This window comes from Egretta garzetta, unplaced genomic scaffold, assembly GCF_000687185.1.
Source record: "Egretta garzetta isolate BGI_Z169 unplaced genomic scaffold, ASM68718v1 scaffold360, whole genome shotgun sequence".
NCBI lineage: Eukaryota > Metazoa > Chordata > Aves > Pelecaniformes > Ardeidae > Egretta > Egretta garzetta.
This window is the reverse complement of record NW_009258261.1, coordinates 1,088,450-1,101,414: the sequence shown is the minus strand read 5'-3', so window position 1 is coordinate 1,101,414 and position 12,965 is coordinate 1,088,450. Positions and strand designations below refer to the sequence as shown.

The 12,965-nt window shown below is 40.5% G+C and overlaps 1 protein-coding gene across 5 annotated transcripts in view; it reads right to left on the bottom strand.

The window, feature by feature from the left end:
* The window catches only part of VPS54 (VPS54 subunit of GARP complex), a 53,118-nt gene that overhangs the window by 19,203 nt on the left and 20,950 nt on the right, over positions 1-12,965 (bottom strand). For all 5 annotated transcript variants that reach the window (XM_035897257.1, XM_035897201.1, XM_009641859.2 and 2 more), the window contains 6 exons: positions 12,542-12,927; positions 7,955-8,081; positions 6,794-6,901; positions 4,268-4,323; positions 2,323-2,419; positions 1,509-1,846 (listed from right to left, as the gene is read on the bottom strand). In XM_035897257.1, the coding sequence (XP_035753150.1) occupies positions 1,509-1,846; positions 2,323-2,419; positions 4,268-4,323; positions 6,794-6,901; positions 7,955-8,081; positions 12,542-12,927 (1,112 nt within the window). The remainder of the gene's footprint in view (positions 1-1,508; positions 1,847-2,322; positions 2,420-4,267; positions 4,324-6,793; positions 6,902-7,954; positions 8,082-12,541; positions 12,928-12,965) is intronic.

The window sequence follows — 12,965 nt, the reverse complement described above, 5'->3', positions numbered from 1 at the left end:
GCCTAAAATAGATACTCTGCACTCACCACCACCTTATTCTACAGGCTATCATTCTACTAGCTCTTCAGACCTCAGGTTCCTAAGATGGCGTTTTTTAAAAATCCTTTTGTGATTTGTCTCCTGTTTTGAAGCTAGCCCACTGCACAGCTCTGCCATTCATGTAATTAGTTAAGATAACAACCTTTTGGTCCAGCGTGGCTGCTCGAGCGACTGACAATATGAGAGGAGAGAGAAAACCCAGGATGCTACAGAGTAGCAACTAGGCTAACGCTGTTCTAACTGTGTAATTTTAGTAGCCTGCTCCAAACACAGAGCAGAGGTGCAAAGAAAACCAGAAGAGGGATGAACCAAGTTCATTTTAGAACAAAGTTATGCAACCAGCCTCAGAAACACCTTTACTGCTAGAGAGCTCTAGCTGGATGGTAAGTTTTTAGCAAACTTGGTAAAGTGCTCCAGACCAGTTTGGATCCAACCCCCTTCTGCTTGCCCGCTCCTCATCATAACCCTGGACTCCTCTTCACATTGCAGCATGCGATGAATGTTTGGACATACAGAGGCCTGAATTTGCTTTATGCACTGAATATTTATTTTAAATCTATCTCCTTCAGCCAGCACGGTGATTGGAGGGGGAAGGTCTCTATCAAAACTGACAGTTGCTTAAACACACAAGTATAGATACGAGTACCAATCAGCTAGAGTGAGCGGGCCACTTGGTATCTCCATCTTTCATCAGGGTAACAAGTGGTATTTCAATTTTGCTTCATAGAACTCTGTATCCAGACATGCTGGTTTTTGAAGTGGTTCGTGCCCGAGTCCCACATACACTTTTAAAAAGGTAGCTCTGACTTCCAGCCATACAGAATGTATGCATAAAAGGATGCCAAAAAAGCTACAACTCTGGAGTCTGAAGCACCACAGAGCAGCACTGCCTACGTTACCAAAGCACTGAGATGGTTTTATTTAAATGTGCAAGTCAAATAGTTTACAGTGAAGAACAGATTTTTTTCTCTATAATTTATCAAGGTGTATTCCATGAAGCAGGAAAAAAAAACCCAAACAAAACAAAACCAAAAAACACACCAATGAAAAAATAGCAGTAAGGAACATGGACAGGGAACAAAATGGTTCTGCCTGCTAAAGGCATGCCAAACAATCCGTCTTTCATGTAGGCTAGACTTGCATCTCTCCTGCTCTCTACAGAAGCAGGCTTCCCAGCAGAACAGATGGAGAAGGGGCCTTTTTCTGTAAGAAGTGATATAATCAGTACCTGTACTTCTACACACTGAGGTGAAAGCAAGGCAAATAAATGAAACAAAGGTGAAGTGGGGACAGTGCAGTCTGAAGGCAGTCTCTAGGGGTGATGGTGGAGAGTCATTCCACTTCACTTCCCTAGAAAAGCACATTCCTCCAAAGTAATTTTTGTACTGTATCATCAGAAACAACCGCCTTCACCTAACACTTTGTTTCTGACATGTTGCAAAGCTGAGACAGGCAGCACATTTACTCACATCATCTCTACTCCCCCAGGAGTAACAGAAGACAACGTTTGCTCTTTGCTGGATGAGGAATCAGTAGTGCACTCTGGTTCAGAGACCGAATCACTGCTACAGGGCTCGCTGTTTGGGGAAGTGTTTCTTTGAGAGGTAGTGTCAGCTGCTACAGGCGGGAGGTCCCCTTCGCTGAACGCATCGCTAATAAACATGCCTTCATGAGTCAGGTAAGCCACTTCTGTGTCCACCGTACTGTCTTTAGCAGAGTTCTTTTGTAAGGTGTCCTCCAGATCTCTGGTTTTTTGGTTCTTGTCTAGAACCAAGAAAACCACGCTACGGATAGTATTTAACGTTACCTAGAATCAAATATAACTTTTATTACAAAAAACCCAAAACCCTGTGCCACAAGCTTGCACTAGAAAGAGATTTCCTTTTATCCACAAAATTAAACTAAACCCTGGCTTTATTTTCTCTTCTGTAATTAGCATTCGGAGGCAGACCCATCCGTCTTTGATGGTAACCAATATCAGATGTTTCTGAGAATGGTGAAAGAAACCTCATTTGGAGCAATCTAACACATACAAAAGTTCTGTCCTAATCCCTAGCAGCCTGAAATGGATGTAATCACACGACAAGAGGTATTATCTCCTTCCCACTGCTCTCTTTGTTAGCAATAATCATTTTTGCCCTGGATGCCGATATTCACAGATCATTTCAATCAAAAGTTTGAACTCTATAAGCAAAACCAACACCTTAAGACTTCAAATGGAAAGTAACTTCATTCCATTTCATGTCTGAACTATGTGAAGCTCTTGGTAAATTAATCTCTTACCTTAATTCTCTTGAGAAAGATGGTAAACTTAGAAAAAATATTCTTCAGTAAATCAAACCACTGAGGAAAATTCATCATCCTCATCTGGTCTGCAAGTCTAAAAAACAGAGCAGTATTCAGTAAGCAGTAAATGTTTATTGACCATGATGCTTACTGGCACATAAAGAAAAAACATGCTTTAAATGGAATTGTAAATGTAAGGAACACTGTGTAGACTTTTATCTGGCAAGACAACAGACATCACCCGAACAACAGTCATGATCAACACAATGTATGCAAGTGGAATGGGGAAGGAGGTGTATAAAAATAGATATTAAAAAAAAATGAAAGCCTCACAGTTACCATTTAGTTTTTCCAGGGCATTATGTTCTTTTTTCCGGGGTAAGTATGTGATACCAGCAAGGGAGGGGGGTTAATAACATTTTCATAAATCATGTGGAAAAAATGAGATTAAAAAAAAAAAATATATTGCAAGTATTACAAAAGCCACGTTATTAAGCCCATTTTGTTGCACTGCAATGAGACCACTTCTGCTATTGAAATGCAAGTCAGCTGTTTGTGGCAAAGGGCAGAAAAGTCTTTGATAGAACAAAAGTTAAACTCTGTAATACAGAGTTAGGACCCAACTGCAGAATAGTAAACATTGGAGAATGGTGAACAAACACCCAATGTTTAAAAATTACCCTGTGTCCAGTCTTTTCCGAATCTGACTTTGAATCTCATGCAGATTCTGCTACTCACTTTGCTTTATCAGCTGGTCTGGTTTTCTTATTTTGGGGTAACCCTTTGCTGAGCCAAACAAATCACAGAGCTACAGAAAAACAGATGCTGGCAGAGGGGCCTCTGGAGCTGGGACCACTGGGGGTGCCTTGTCTAACTCCTGCTCAATGCAGGTCCAACTAGATCAAGTTGCTCAGGGCCCTGCCCAGTCAAAGCTTGAATATGTCTCAGGACAGAGATCCCACAGCATCTCTGGGCCCCTGTTCCAGCATTTGACCATCCTCACAGGGACACATTTTTCCTAAGATTCAACTAGCATTTATCATCTTCCATCTTGTGCCCATTGCCCCTCATCCTTCCCCTGCACACCTCTGAGAGGAGCCTGGCTCTGCCTACAGCTCCACTATAAACACTCCCATGGGACAGCTGTGGGCAGTTCTCCCCTGAGTTTTCCCCTCCCCACACTGGAGGGGGACCCAGTTCCCTTGACTGCTCCTCCTACACTCCATGCCTTAGCTCCCAACCAGCCCAGTAGCCTCCACTGGATCTCAACGTCCTTCTTGTTCCTCCATCTGCTGGCTATGCTATCATGGCCCAGGCTGTGGCTGCAAGGACGCACTGAGGGTCCATGGCCAACCAGTTCTTCACCAGGACCTGCCCTGAAAAGCTGCTCTGAAGCCAGCCAGTCCCTGCCTCTCCTCTTGCAAAGCGTTGCTCCTTCCAAGACACAGAACTTGGCATTTGCCTTTGTCGTGCTTTGTGAGGTTCCTGCCCACCCATTTCTTGGGTCTGAAGCCATCCGGTCTCCACTCTGGATAACTCCTATTCTCATTCATGTGGGACGTACTGAAACTACTGACATGTTTTAATACAAAATCCCAGGTTATGACAACAGGAAATGCTTTCAAGTAGTTAAGAGATACAGGTCTAAACACAATACAGTAGTTTATGCTTCACGCAATGAGATGCACAGAATTTCAGTATTAATTTTAAAGCTAAGTTTAATTTAAGGTAGCATTAGAATCTGAACGAGCAGGGGAATATGCAATACTCTCACAGAGGCAGACAGAAGCAGAGGCTTAAGGTGAAACAGAAAGATAATCCTTAATTATAGGGAAATTCAAGGAAAAATTAGAATGGTAAATTTATCTATGCTAAAACCCATCCATCTCCTATCCCCACCCACCACCACCAAAAAAGAAAAAAAATCTGTCTGTATACTTACTTAACAACCACTTCTGTATCTATTTCTTCTATCTGCGATACCGTATTAACAACACACTGTCAAATTTAAAGGGAAAAACAAAACAAAAAAGATCTTAGCTTCCTTCTAACTGCTGCTGAGTTTCATAACACACACACACAATAATCCTCATGTTAAATAAGAAAAAGTAAAACAAAGGAAAGACATTCACATCATTTAACAACTTGTTTCTCTAAAACCAACCAACCAACCCACCCAAAAGAAACCCCCCAAACAACCACCCCACTCAGAACATGTATTAGCAAAATACAGATGATCAAAACATTCCCAACTGTGTACTAAGCTCTGGTGGGCACACTAGCTCCATCTCACGGGGACCTGCTTTTATGAGCATGGATGCTAAGCACCATTTTAGAAATGTCTCTCACGTCAGTTACTGAAGAATAGAAGCCATATTCTTCCCCTTTCCAAAGTGAATGACTTTTCAGCTTTAAATACAGGAATTGGGATCTAACCTTAACCGGAAGGAACAGCACCAGGGAGGCATAGAAGCACACACCTACAGTCCTGTGCTTTCAAGTGTTAAGGCAGACCCAGTTTCAACTGCTCTCCTAGCAGACATGGTATTTGCTGTCTGTCTGTCCTCTTCACCTCCAGGTGCCTGCCTCTGGTCCCTAGGTTTCTCCACATCTTTATTGTTACGCTGTGGCCTTTCCTCAAAGGACATTTGCTCAACTGGTACATGCAAAACTGGCCAGTTTCTTCAGGTCTCCAGAACAATTGATTTTAATTCCAAACACATCTATTGTTTTAAGGCAATTTGTTCACTGATCTCTTTTCACATTATTTGTAAGGCCTAGGTACAAATCAAATCCATTTAGACTGAATTAGGGGGTTTCTCCCCCCTATTGATTGTCAGTCGATAACTTGATCAAATGAGTGAGTAGTGTACGAACTCATCTTGCCTTTAAGTGAGTATGTGCAACCCAAATGGTGACTGATGGCTGTCATTTCAAGCTACATGGATTTTTACCTGCATTTTGAATAAGGTGGTCAATACAGAAGCTTCTTGAGCTATGCAGTGCTTACAAACCTCTGCCCTTTCACCTGTCTGGCAATAAAGAGCTACTAAAGTACTGACCAAAACAGCCCAGCAATGCAGTTGAACAGGAAGCACATTTGAGATGTGGGAAGGAAACAGTTTCCTTTATTAAGGAAAAATATCTCTAAGAGTTGAGACAATAGGCCACAATGCAAACGTGTTGCACAAACCACACAGAAATACTCCAATCCTGTCTATTTTCCCTATTCAACAGAAACTTAAGTTGGAAGTTGATTAAACTTCATCTATTACTGAGCAGAGGCAACACGTGAAGAATCCAACATAAAGACAAATATTCCCAGCAGAATGGGAAAGCACATGATCAAGAATGAGCAGGAAAACGGGCAGCACTACTTGCCTATTATCCAACTAAACAGAGAACTTAAAGGAGAAAATGTCTCTTCATGACTGCCAACACAGGCAAGTGAAAGCCAATGGAGACTGACAGGCAGATGAACATTTTATCCTGGTATTATTAATTCATGCTCTTTTTTTTTTTGGTGTCACACCTTACATGAAGGCCCAGAGCAGCTGGACACAGCTGTATGCTCTTGTTTTTCCAGGCTTACAGTAATACAGCATGACTAGAAGGTTGTGCTCACTCCCACCCTCTCCTGATCTTTCAGGGAGCAGGGCAAGGATCCAGCTCAGCGTCGCACTGCTTGCAGGTGGGGAGAGAACAAGCAGCTACGGGCAGCCATCATGTCACTGCATTCTTCCCTGAAGAAGTCATCTAAAATTGGTTCATTTGTTAGTTTTAGTTGGTTTTATCTACAAAGATTTTTGGTTTGAAAAGATAGACACACTACCCTCAATGGCAAGTGGCAGATTTATTTTTAAAATAATTTTTACAGCAAGCACTTCTTCTACCTTCTTCATTACTTCACCTTGCCCTCTTAGAAAAAGGCAAGGATGTTTTCCACCTTTATCATGTGCCTATGCTAGGTCTGTGCTAACATTCAGGCAAGCAATGTTTTCTGTAGCATTTGTTGGGAATTTGATTGTTTCAACTGGTGAGTTTTTTTAGTTCTCTTTTATGTATTCACACCAAGAACTTGGGGGTTTTTGGACGGTTGGGCTGCAGGGGGAGCTTCTTGGTGTGGTTTTGAGGTTGTTTTATGACACAACTGTACTATTTGGGAAAGCCGTGTGTTAAGAGAAAAAAAAACAGCCCTAAGCTAAGATCAGGGAACTCGGAACAATGGTAATTATACAGAAAAAGCAGTGATCTGCTGTACTTGTGCTACCTACTCCTTCCAGAAGGTCTTTTCTGCAAACAGACCTCTTTGCTTCAGGAAGTCCTTAGTGTTTGCAAGCCCAGCTGCTCTAAATGAGAGACCACCGATCACCAAAAAACTTAATCAAGGCTGTTGTTAATTACTTAAAAAATAATTTGTAAGGGGTTGAGGTAACCTTGTCAGATATGTTAGAAGTGTTTGGCTTACCTGTTTAATTATGTTCTTTGCAGTAGTAATCATTTCATCTCCATATATTTCATAAAAATTTAGCTTTCTTTGTTTTAAAAGTCCAAATACTAGTGATACAAGTCTCTCCTATCAAGAAGGAAAAAGAAAATTAAAAAAACACACTAAAAATATCAAGGTGAGGACAAGAAACAATTTTAAGAATTTGCACAGCAGTAAGAAAGCTCATGTATCTAACACCTGGTGAACAGGATTTATATCAGTCCAGAGCCTTGAGACTAACACCACTATTTAACTATATGAAGTTCCCTGAGGCAACACCAGGTAACAGAGTTCCTTCCTCCCAGCCCCTTTCATGCCTGTTCCTCAGTTGTGCTCATCCACCTGTGCTTAAAAACATGGATATTTCTAAAGATTAGTGAGTGTCCTTACCCTGAGCAAGAATGACACTAAATACAACTGCAGCAGCACAACTGAGAGGCTATCACATTGCAGCACGGAGGTGGGAAGAAGCTATAGGGCAGAAATGGGAACATTTAAGTGCTATTGCCATTCACTGTATTTCATTAAACCCATGGATGAAACAAGACTAAACAGTTAATAGGGTCTAGCAATTACTGAAGAATAGCACAGGCAAAATCCAGAAAAATCTTTTCCTGGCTAGAAAGCAATCACAATAGCTTAATCTTCAGATGTATATGATCTTCAGAGGAATGATGAATACATACTGCAAATGAAGCATGTATTCAGGGCAACCATATGCTTGATATAAGCACCCATAAATGCATAGGGAGGCAGAGTAAGAAAACATGAAACTATCAGCTGTCATTGCAAAACTGAAATTTTACAGTCAAGTAGATATGAGAGTCCATCCACGTTCTTTCCCACTTACATGTTGAGCTTCACAAAGTGAACTCAGTATACATTTAATCAGAGAAAAGAGAACTGATTATTTTGAAAAAAGTAAAGTAGGACTGGATTGCAGTTCCATGAGTTTAGTTACAATTATTTAATTTTATCGACACAAAAAAAAGGGGTGGGGGGGAGGTTTGGATGAGAAAAGAAACAGTATAAAATTATAATGTTGCTACTAGGGACCTGAGTGAATTAGTTGGTGCTAATTAAGTATGTTAAAGATGCAAACATATTCATCAGACACTTTTATTTCAATAACAGACATACCTCTTCTAGAATTTGGCAATCATCTTCTAGGGGTCTATTTAAATCATTGCGAGCATAAGTTGAAAACTCTGCAATCATCATTTTATCTATCAGCTTTTCCAGTTCACAAAGCTGTGAGCCAAGATGCCTAAGAAAAACAGCCATTGAGATATGAGCTAAATAATCAACCTGAAAATGAATCATTAGATCACAGTTGAAGAAAATAACCACCCAGCAGGTTAATTTCCATGCAATCAATGCTGGCTTAATGGGAGGCTGAAATCTTTCACTTCTTAGAACATTTTTCAGAGGCACCATCACCTTGCATCAAAACATATGGACTTGAATATTGATGGAGGGTTAAAATTGGATGTAGGACTTTTTTTTTTTTCTTTTTTTTGGAAGGTGCCGAGTACATCTCTTCCCAATGAAGTGAACCAGAACCAAGAGTACTCAGTGCTTGTAAGTACATAGGTGTTAAAAGGAAGGAATACTTCTTTTGCTTGTTCGGTTCCTCAGCTCATCAGTCCACAAGTTCTTCCACTTCAAACATTTGAGCTTTTGATGTGGTCACATTTAATTCATACAACTGAGATACGGTAATAGCTTTACATTACAGGATGGCTTTCAGAGAACACAGAAGAGTTTTCCATTTTGCCACTTTTATGCTACCCTAAATTAAAAATATTTTTTCCATGTATTGCAGACTTTAAACCATATTTTGCAGACTGTTGTCATACAGAACCACAAAAGAATTCCTCACATCAAAAATGTCAACCAGTCTTGAAAAGTGCAGCCAGAGAAACTTTTAGCAGAGTAAAATTAAAAGTGGGAATTTCAGAGATGCCAAACACTCCAGGCTTTCCAACTTCCACCAACAGCTGAGAGCACCAAGTATCTGTAAAAATCAGGCTGCTTTTTCTTTTTTTTATGAAAAAAAAAAAAAAAAGAAAAAGATACGTTGCACTTTGCCAATGAAAATTAACAGGAACTGTGATATCTTAGGTAAACCTGAATACAAAACGGGGAGGAAGAACCTGCATGTCTCACTGGCTTTAATTCAGTGCTGGCGTAGCTGGACCGCTAGCTTGTGTAGAATGGCAAAAGTGTCTTAGCACTCCCTGGCTGTACCAATGTGAAGCCCACAGAATCCGACCTCGCAGCACACATGGGGCAAAGTCATCACCAGGGTGCGAGGAAGTATGATGCCAGGGTAGCTCCTCTGTGCAGAAGCCCACATGGTCAGTGCTGAGCTGAACTGAATGAATCTTGCTGGATCTGAATTAAGCAGATTACATTTTTTTAAAAATCTTAAGATGACCAGGGACATGTCAGCTTTTGAAATTGTTGGTCAAGAATTGGCTGGAATGGACAAAGTGGCCACATTTCAAGAATCTAATTTAAGCAAAAACGGCCTCTAGAAAATCCAAGCCAGTTGCACCATGGACATTTCAAAACAAGTCCAACAGAAAAAATTAAAGATTATTATTTTCAATGTAATGACAAGTTGGAAAAATTACTGCAGGACAACACAACCCACAACACAAAGGCTCTTACTTAGGTAAGCACAAAGATGCTCTTTGGTAAATTATTTCTGTAACTGTGCTTAACCACACTGAAGCACAATGTAACCTACCCTCTCAAACCTCAGGTATGGGAATGTCCAGCAAGAGTTCCTAGCGCTTGCTACAACCACGTTGCCCAAGATGTTCTAGCCCCTCACAACAACAACAACAAAATCACTCCACCCTGAAACATGCAGGAGTTAAGTCAAACCTTAATTCATACTCCAGTGAGACACCTTAGTAATGATCTCTTAAGAGGTACCAGTCACACAACAGGTCCTTTCAATGGCTGAATGCTACACTTTTCTTATGTAAAATTATGAGCACAGGGTAAAAATTCTTAAGATACACAGATGAGAACTATTTTACCAGGCATCTGTGGTTTGCTAGCACACCTGTGCAAAAAAAAAAATCACCAGATCTCCCTTACCCCAACAAGGATCATGAAAACCATGTAAAAACTGGCAGTACAGATTTGTTAATTTGGTTAATATGTATTCTTTTCGTAAAATTAAAAAGATGAACTTGAAAAGGTTAAAGAGCTCTAAAACTTTAATTCTATCCTATAGCAGTAGCAAGCAGTAATCATACAGTTATGACTGATACATATAATCACTGGGGATATTAACCTACATTAAAGACACCCATTTATTACTTCACAGCACCATTAAGGTGCTTTCACTTTTTGTTACAACTAGAATTAAATTAAATTTTTTTTCTGCATATAGCATGACGAGAACATTTTTTGTGTATGGATGATCTGAGTAGTTTTCTTACTGCTTTATGTTGAATGATTCTGCAACATGACAACTTAAAGCTGTTTGTTCAACAACAAATTCTACAAGCTGCCATGCATAACACTAAAGCCACAAGTTGGTTTTTTTTTTAAAAAATATGCAAGATACAAATTATCTAGGGAAAAAAAGAGATACTAATTATACAGAAAAAATGAGATACTGATTTAGAAGTTAATCTCTTCTTAAAATAAATCGGTATTTAACTCACTTGACAATTGCAGCATTGTTGCTCAGAACAAAGCAAGAATGTCCATTTGGTATTTCTTGGAAAAAGCTGAAGTATTTTTGTATGGCATCAATTTATATTTTTTAATTTTATCTATTTTTAAAAACACAACATTCTTACAAGACGTTTTAACAAGATCTCCATCTTTCCATTGCACATTATTTCTGCATGCACACAGGCCGCTGTGAGACTTGGGAACAACTGTGCTGGGGTTCTCAACTGCACTTGCATCTCTGGTGGGGGTGATGACTTAGGTTGCATTTAACTCACCTTTCTGAACCTTTAATATCCAAAGCAGAGGGGACACTTCCCACTCCCATGACAATTTTTGACTCTACCAAACCAGCCAACTGAAATAACTTTTTACAGACAAGATGAACATTTACCTGCAAAAATGTTCCACATCTGAGTGTAATTTTAAAATAATGAAACATTCTTGGGACATCACATATACTAATCACAATGACAACAGAATTGCACTCTCTGCTGATGTAGCACGGGGGTTACTTGGTTGCAAAACACAACTAATTTGGATTGATGTTGTTACAGGGTTGTAGAATTACACTCACCGTCATCAAGGTAAATACAAATGTGACTTAAGTCAAGGGCTGTGCACCGTAATCAAGTGGTTGAGAGTAGGAGTGGTAAAGAGGGAAGAAACTGCTCTGAGGTGTCTGAAGATGGACCGTATAAGCTAAAAGACTAACCTTTTTCTGAGATCCTTTCTACATAAAATTTGAATGCTTTTCCAAACCAGCTACAAGGGGAATTAGAAGAGGAGCTCATCTGAACAGACTGACAAGAGTAGTAACCATATAAAGTTCTGAACATTCATGTTACAGTTAGTGAGCACAACCATATTTTTATTATGCAACCACCAGGGAACCACCAGGTTGCAGGAACCACATAACCTCTAAACAAAACAAAAAAAACCCCAGCATCAACTTAAAAACTAAGTGTACAGCTCCCCAACTGGCTGATGCAAGTCTCGGAGCTAATTTAACATACGCTACTTCTGCCAGCATCGTACCACAGTGGCAGCTTTGCGTATGACGCTTTTATCCTGTACATGACCGTTAAATAGCTTATTTTACATCAGCTAAAAGGATTCTACTGTAGTAATACTCTTGCATATCACGGAGGACCTTGCCCAGTGCAGCGACATCTCCCAAGTGGAGCTCTAGGCATCCACAGTTAACAGAAGCAGCCAGCACAGGACCTTGGACTCACTAATTTCCATCACTGTAGCAAACATGGGTGGAAAAATAGTCGTAACAGCAGTTTGGGCAGCACCTTCCCACTGTTTCTTCCCTTCCCAACTTAAGCAGCTCACAAAACTGGATTTCTCAGTGGGATGGAACAAGAGGAAGCACCGCCTGGACACTGTAAATATAGCTTTCCACAAGAGCAGACATGGCTGTACACATCCCATCTGACCAGTTCTCAACCTCAGACCACATTTTGAGCCACCGTTTGATAGCTTTGCATTGGCTTTTGCTTGCAAAGTTTCTTCCAGCACAAGCACAGGCTGGAGGCTGACCTACTCAACACACAGTCTGCGCACATGCCTGTAACACCACGTGCCTACGTCAGTCACTAAAGACAGTGGCCCGGAGCAGACCTGCGTAGCAAGAACTGTATCTCTGGTGTGCTGCATGCATGAGGATTGCAGATGACCACTTGGAAACCATCTCTCAGCTGTGGGCTGTAAACCCTGCAAGATGAAGGTCCAGCCACTGCTTGGCTCTCACCTCTGCACCCCTACACCATCTGTAGGACAAGAATGGAGTACAAAGCATCTAGATGTTAAAAAAGTTCATCCCCTCAAAAAAAAAAAAAATTATCTCTGGCACTTGCAATTAGTCACACTGTTTATGCCACACTTACATTTTGTGCCTTTTGTACTACGTCCTCCAAGAATAAGCAAACAAAGGTAAAAAAAGCCCCTTCAGCCAACATAATGTGCTCAACACATTCTAGCTCTGCTTGCATTTTATTAATTTCCTAGATGGCTACCTACCTGAAACTGTGAATGCCTTGAAGCTCCTGCTGTAACACCTCCTGCGTTGTTGCTATTAAGTCCAAAGCTCCAACAAACTCAGAAGTAGATAGCAGCAACTGTACTGTGGGCTGTGTTTGGTGTACAGTAGCCATTAACTTCAGTTTATTGTATGCTTTTATACAGTTATTTCTGGTGAGTGACAGTCTTAAAACTCGAAGCGATCCTTCACACATTACTTTATCGATTTTGGAGATTTTCTCTCTAAGTAATTTTACAGCCTGGGAGGTTTTCCTGAGGTAGTCCTGCAACTCATGCTGAGAGGTCATTGCGTGAAAAAATGCTTCTGAGCGCAGAGAAATCTGATGAGCAATATTGACTTCCACAATGTCCAGATAATGGCTCAGCTAGAAAGAGGATGGAGGAGGAAAAATGAACAGTGTTG